General features: G+C 40.0%; 2 protein-coding genes across 2 annotated transcripts; both read right to left on the reverse strand.

Annotated features, from left to right (window-relative positions):
* Window positions 1–5893: 5893 nt before the first annotated feature.
* LOC103698071 (6-phosphogluconate dehydrogenase, decarboxylating 1-like) lies at window positions 5894–7265 on the reverse strand. Its single transcript, XM_088705465.2, has one exon. The coding sequence runs from the start codon at window positions 7263–7265 to the stop codon at window positions 6738–6740; it is 528 nt and encodes a 175-aa protein (XP_088561591.1). The 3' UTR covers window positions 5894–6737.
* On the reverse strand, window positions 6037–6583 carry LOC148702282 (6-phosphogluconate dehydrogenase, decarboxylating 1-like). The gene has a single exon (XM_088705464.2). It carries the CDS (start codon window positions 6581–6583, stop codon window positions 6164–6166), a length of 420 nt encoding a protein of 139 aa, XP_088561590.1. The 3' UTR covers window positions 6037–6163.
* Window positions 7266–7526: the final 261 nt, after the last annotated feature.

The following is a 7526-nucleotide window of genomic DNA, read 5'->3' on the forward strand; positions in this document are numbered from 1 at the left end:
GGTCGGGCAATAACTTGCACCTGCTGTTGCATTTGTTGTTGCATTAGTTGTTGCATTTGTTGTTGCTGCTGAAGGAGTTGAGCCATCACCTGACATATTCCAGCAAAATCTGTCTGGGTGGTGGTCACGGTAGGAGCTAGTTCAATCGGTTGGCTGGTAGCCCCTTGAGATGATGTTCTTACTCCTTTTCTTTTATAATTTGCTAGTACTTCATTCTCATCGTCGCTCATTGTCACCTAAGATAATACAAACCAAAATTATTATTTTATTATTATTATTATTAATTAACTTATTAAATTATTCATTTATATTCTCAATAAATGACTAGTTAAACTAAATCTAACTACCCCTCTTATTAACCCCCTGATCAAATCAATTGCTCTGATACAACTAAATGTCACGCCCCAGATCGGGAAGCGACACGACCGTGCTACTGCAAGCTACTGCCGGCAATAACACGAAGCCTCATTACTAATAATTCATAAACAAGAGGGTCATTTCATTCATAAAATATTTCTCCAAAATGGAGCAGTACAGAGCTCTAAATTTGTACATCCAAAATGAATTTCTCCACCCAAAAGTCTTCCGACTCTCTGCTCCTAGCACCCTATATATCTGAAAGAAAAACAACAGAGGATATATGAGCTATGTGGCTCAGTAAGTGACCATGTACTATCTTATCGGATCAAGCATAAGAATTAATACAATTAGCATCATTTAAAGGAGATAGCAGTTATAGCAAAATACAACATTTCATAAAGAATATATTCAAAAATCCATCATAAAACAATGTATGCTCTAGCCAGGCAAGTTCATAAATGTCACGGCCCGCCTGCATGGGGCACGTGACCATCGAGCCCACATGAGAAGGAACACGGGGCTCCCCTGCCAGATGTTGTCCGGTTCTAGGATCAGTACGCGCGTGCATGCGCCGCACTTAACCCCTCACCGATTTTGCTTCTCCCCAAAACGCATCTGCAGGATTTGGTAACGCCCGTCTCATATGCCCAGGCTCATGATCATGTTTCAAATATCATTTTCATGCAATATATCATAATCATAATTCATACTCAATCATATATTCATGAAGAAATAGTATTTAACCAAGTTTATAAATCACATGCAATCATATGCTTGATCCTAATTTTGAGAAAATACACCATATCAAATACTATTTCATCATTTCATACTTACAACTTAAACAGTGATTTGCAATCAATAAGATTTGTGTAAGGTCACTTACCTTGGTTCGCTCTCGGAACTTTAATCTTGTCCTGACAAATTCTCTATACCTATTGAACAGTTCAAAATATATTTTTCAGTATTCATCAATTTAAAACCCCGAATTAAACTTGAATAGATCTTAAGTCCCAACCAGCTAATTGAACTAAAATCTACTTATTCCCTATTTATTTTATTTTTATTTTTCTTTTTCTTTTTTTCTTTCTTTTTCTTTTTCTTTTCCTTCTCTTTTCTTTCTCTTTTCTTTTTCTTCTTTTCTTCTCCTTTCTTTCTCTTTTCTTTTTCTTCTTTTCTTCTCCTTCCCGAAGCTTCTCCCGACTCCTCTCTTCCTTCCATCGCGAAGAGAGGAGGGTGAGCTCGGAAGGGGTCGAGCCACGGCTGGCCGGCTCCCGCGACCGGCTCCTGCGGCTGAAGCCTGCAGCGCCCTCGGCCATGCTCGTGGCCGACGCTCGACGCCCGCGTCTTCGGCTGACCTGCGGCCAATGCTCATGCCGGCGGCGCTCATGGCCGAAGCCGGTGGGTGCCGCACGCGACGACGAACCGGTGAGTCCTCGTTCCCTTTCTTCTCCATTCTTTCTTCCTTTCTTTCTTCCTTCCTTTCTTCCCTTCTTTTCTTTCCTCCCGTTTTCTTTCCTCCCTTCTTCTCTTCACCGAGACCTCCCATCCCACTGAAGAGGAGGAAGGGAATGGGGCTCCGGCCCGACTGCAGCCCCCTGCCGAGAGCCGGCAGCGGCTGCGGCCGAAAGCCATGTCGGAGTCCCTTCTCTATTTTTTATTTCGGTTCGAAAACGGGGAAGAGGGCCTCCGTGTCGTGATCGAAGACGGCGGCACCGCAGATCGACCCAGGTGAGTCGTCTCTCCCCCTCTTTCTTCTTCTTCCTGTTCCTTTCTTTTATTTTGTCATCGTAAGGTAGAAAGAAACAGGGCTAAGGCTTACCTTGCTTTGGAAGATAGCTAAAACATCCCTAGCTCCGGCACCTCCGTCACTGGTTCAAGAGTCTCTGAGGGAGGAGGAAACGGTGAGAGGGTCCTTCAAATAGGACTCCTAAGCGATGTGTCGACAGGGATCTAGGTCGGCCAACATCTGTCCTCCCCTCTGCCCGGCAGCTGGACCACCCATCCTCCTCTCCGAAGCAGGAGGTGGGGGCACCACTTTCGGGGCTAGACAGCTCTGGCCTCCTTCCGCCCGGCAGCTGGCTTTCCTCGAAGAAGGAGGTGGCGACCTCCAGATGGGCTGCCAACAGGAATCTATGTCGGCCCATCTGGCGGCCCAGACCCAATTGTCACATATTATATCATATATTCATGTATTAATACATATTATATTTTATTATGCTCTGTTGTATAATACTAGTAATGTCATTTATAATCATTTTGTCACACAAAAGTACTTTTTAAGTTTGTTTACCAAACACATGTTAAAGTGTCACAACACTTTGGAAATGTAGTTATCAAACAGCAACCAGCTTTTTATAAAAACTCTACTTCAGACAGCTCTACTTCCAAAAGCTCTACTGCCAATAGCTCCGCAAATAGAGCCTAAATTATATGTAAGTATGCTATCTAAATTAATAAATAGTTTATATGTCAGTCCAATAAATATTAATTCAACTAACACATCCCAAGCTTTTTTTTTATCTTAAGGTTTATATAAATATTGATTTTTGAAGTTGACGGAGTGGATATGCTATCTTCTTGAGAGGAGTGTAGTTTTATGTAATAATAGCCTCGCATGTTTTTCATAGAGTCATCTATTTTTTTTTCAATTTGCAAAATTGACATTTTTTAAGTTTTTTGACCAAATTCTGCATGAATTCATTTCCATGAACGTGATTGAACATTCAAATTTTGAACTCTAGAATATATGTAGCCGAGTAAAGGTGTGACCATTGAGAGACATATACTAATCCACATTTTGTGTATATAATAAACATGTGTTTATAATATACCAATTTATTTAAGGTGCGCATCGTAATACATGTTTCCTCATACAACATATAGTTCAAATATGTGCAACTAATTATCATAGATGTGAACAACTTGTTTGATATATTTAGCCTAGGTATGTACACCAATTAGTCTAGTTATTTGCGTTGTCTAATATATATGCAATTCCTCTCAAATTTGTGCATCACAGAGTATGAAGCCAGAGAAAATTTGGTCAGAAAAAAATATTAAGAAAGAGAACATTTTGCAAATCTGGAAACAAAAGAATGACCAATCTTAAAATAGTTGATCTTACATACATAAAAATGTGTGGAGCTATTTTTGTTAAAGGGTGGCTCAATACACAAGACTCCTACAAATATAGAATTTGAGGAGGGTCAAATATACACAGTCTTATCTCCACTTGCGAAGAGGCTATGGAACTATTTTTGTTAAATACCTAGTTCCTACTCAACTGATTAAAGTGACCCAACTTGATCCGACCTAAATTTACCTTAAGATTGCTTTGGGTAGGGTGATTGAGATTAGCCGAGATAGGGTTGAGAAATATAAAGGTTAGGTTGGAGTAAAGTTTGCCTTCAACCCAACACAACCCATTTGAGTCGCAGACCTCTCCAAGAGTGTTGCATTTCGCTGTGTTGCTGGTCCTATGCAAGTGTCTGGAACATATTAGGGCTAATCCTTCATACGCTTGGCTTGAAAAATAAGTATAACTTTTTGATTTAACCAAGCTTTAAGCCCACACGATCCAAAGTCAGAACAACTAAACTCATTTGCAATCTAAATAATATTGAATCTAGTTGTTCCAATCGGTCATTCGTCTTGTCTATTTCCTCTGTATTTTGATGCAAGAGAGTGCGTGATATACACTCAATCTTCTAGAGAAGTGCATACCATATCTCGTACATATCATATTTAGCAGAAGGATCGCCTGTGGATAGGGTATCCCATATCCATTTCTTACATGCACGTATACATTATAAATCACGACTGGTATCCCATATCCATTTCTTAAGCACCTTTTGTTATGCAGGACAGTGACAAAGTGCAACTTCTGGCGTTGCATATCTAAACAAAGTCATCAATTGATTGCTTAACGAACGTTGACCATGTTTAAACTTGGGTCTTACACATGTTACCCCGGATTTTCATCGTCTCTAATTAACAATCTTTTGTTATTTGATCATGTCTCTGTGCAAGCAATTAAAAATAATGTTTTAAAATTTAAAATCTCCATGTCAAATGGCAACAAAAATAAATAACACCAGTATCATACTGCTATTTCCGCTGTCTCTTGTTTTTAACAGTTAACGATGCCCATCATGATGCCATTTGTCTGTTACAACAGTAGATAGGCTTGGACAAATGATTCAGCCAGTTGAGTGATTTCCATGAACAATTTCTTTTCTCACTGGTCGCTACAAATTTTTGAAAAAGAGCTAAGTTTCATTGACATTTTGATGAACAATCAACTTGACTGTTAATTACATTGCTAAAATCAAAGACCATAAGATGGAAATGGGAAGACATAATAACCTTGCACCAGAGATATCGAAGTACAATTTTCTCGAATTCATGATTTTGGATACTCCAAAATTTTTCATCCCACTGAATTCCTACATTTGTACATAGAAGGGCTGCTGACTGTACTTCCCTTTGTAAAAGAGTAGCAAGTTCTAACTCTCTAAAAAATAAAAAGATACAAACTCACAGATTTATTATGTTTTTGTTGAAAATCCATTCACAAGCATATTGGTTTACTTAAGCTCATTGGTGATGCAAGATGTTTGATGCATCCAAAATCTCCTCTCGAATATTTTTCTTTAGCTACAATGAGTGGCACTTGAAGCACCACTACAGATTTAGACATGCATTAGCATTGACGAACCATTTCAACAGAGTTTATACCGAACAGGAATGCATGACTCCCCTCTTTAATCTTTCATTAGAATTATAAGGCATTCTAGGCTTCATCCATTATGGGAGTTCATGAAGCCTCCAAGACCATGCATATACCTGCCCAACAAAGTCATTCAAGGATCTAAAGCGGAGAATTTGCATTAATTGTGCTTGATGCCCAAACCAGCTCTTTTGGTCGTCAGTGATCACAATGGAAATCTTAAATCACACTAAGGTGTCACAGATAACCAGTCCTCGGTATTCTGATATTTGAAAAAAAAAAAAAAAAAATTGTAAGCTGCAAGTGCATGCACCATGCTGCCAATAAGTTTTGAGTTCACAACAAGGTGCACATCATGCAGTTTGTACTACTTAATTTTAAAATTATAGTGGATCTACAAAATTGCCCAACGTAAAACTTCTTCCTTCTTTACAGACCAGACATTTTTATTGTTGTTGTTTATATGACACGAAAAAGACCTTCTCTATATTGTGTCTTCGTAGAAAGAGTCGTGGGTATCCCCCCCTTGGTTCACCGATGACATTCTAAAAACCCTTGGAAAATAATATTCTTGGGGTAACTGAATCAAATGATTGAAAATATTAAATATTTCAGCATGACATATTTTATATGCAGAAAAATTTGATGAGGTTGACGTATCAACCTCCATATGCAGTGAAAAACTCCCTGTCCTATTATCTGATGCCAAGAAACCAGCATTTAACATAGACCATATCACAAAAAACAGAGAGAGACGCATCATGTTAAGCAAACGAACAAAGAAGTAGGCATATGCCTTCACGCTGAAAATAGACCATGAATGGATATTAAAATTTCCAAAAGCTTGCTGAAAGTTCAAGTTGCACTCCGCATTGATGGGAAATCAAAATGGTAAAGTTTAAACTTGGGTACAGAATCCAAAAGGCATTGAATTTCAAGGCCGCGTACAAAAACAACTTCAATAAGTTTAAAGACTTTGACAGATCCCGTAATTATGAAATGAGATGTAATGTTGAATAAACACAGGACATACTCTACCCAACATTTAGTTCCAAGATTCTTCCAAGTTGCATCTCACATTTTTGTCTGTTTTGCAATCTTAAACCACTCTGTGTGGAAGGATCCTGGCATATCAGTCCTCTCATATGTATGAGCTCCAAAATAGTCCCTCTGAGATTGGATCAGATTAGCAGGAAGCCTTTCCCTCCTGTAGGTGTCAAAATAGGCCAAGCTCGCTGACATACCAGGAGTACTGACACCAGAATTAATAGCAAGACATATAACCCTCCGCCAAGCAGCCTGCCGGTCTAATATCTCTTGTGCAAACTCTGGGTCCACAAGGAGGTTTGGTAGATTTGGATTCCGATCATAGACCTTCTTGATACAATCCAAGAAAATGGCGCGGATGATGCACCCACCCTTCCATATCCTTGCAAGCTCACCAAGCTTGAGATCCCAACCTTTCTCTATGCTCTTCGCTCTTAAAAGATTCATACCCTGTGCATAGCTGCAAATTTTTGAAGCATAAAGAGCCTGCCTTACATCTTCAATTAACTTTGCCTTATCCACAGGTTGACTGCTCAGTATGTCACCAAAACCATCAGACTGAAAAACTTTAGCAGCTGCAGTTCTTTCCTCCTTCAATCCACTAAGAAACCTTGAATCTAAAGATGCAGCAATCGTAGGAGCTGCCACTGAACTCAGCTGCTTGTTGGACAGTCCACTTACCAGTGCCTTTCATCCCGGTCTTATCCAGGACCTTGTCTACCAAGTACCCATGACCCTTATCATCCTTAATTCCAAAAATATCTGCAGTGATCTCAATCAAGAAACTAAGAAGCTCCCCCTTGTTCCATTCTGCAAAAGCCTGTTGCAACTCAGTGTTAGAAAGCTTGCCAACAGATTTCAATACATCATAAGCTTCGGATATCAGCTGCATGTCACCATACTCGATTCCATTGTGAACCATCTTCACAAAATTGCCTGAGCCTCCTTTGCCAATGTAAGTAACACAGGGACCACTGTCAGGAACTTGAGCAGCCACCTTGAGAAGGATATCTTCTATGTTCTTGTAGGCCTCAAATGACCCCCCAGGCATCAACGAAGGCCCATGACGTGCACCATCCTCTCCCCCAGAAACTCCCATCCCAAGATAAAGAAGGCCAAGTTCAGCCATGGCTTTCTCCCTCCTCTCTTATTTTCATACCACTCATTGCCCCCATCAATGATACAGTCGCCCTTCTCCATATGAGCTGAAAGTGTAGCTATTGTTTGGTCCACAGGTGCACCAGCCTTTACAAGCATGATGATGACACGCGGTTTTTGGATTGAGTTGACAAAGGAAGCAGGATCATGGAAACCATAGACCGGTAGGTTTCCTTCAAGTTTAGCACGCTCCACAGTCTCATCAACCTTGGAAGTAGTTCGGTTGTAGACT

The sequence above is a fragment of the Phoenix dactylifera genome, chromosome 10, assembly GCF_051530095.1.
Source record: "Phoenix dactylifera cultivar Ajwa chromosome 10, Ajwa_hap1_PhDact_Kaust_v1.1, whole genome shotgun sequence".
Classification (NCBI taxonomy): domain Eukaryota; kingdom Viridiplantae; phylum Streptophyta; class Magnoliopsida; order Arecales; family Arecaceae; genus Phoenix; species Phoenix dactylifera.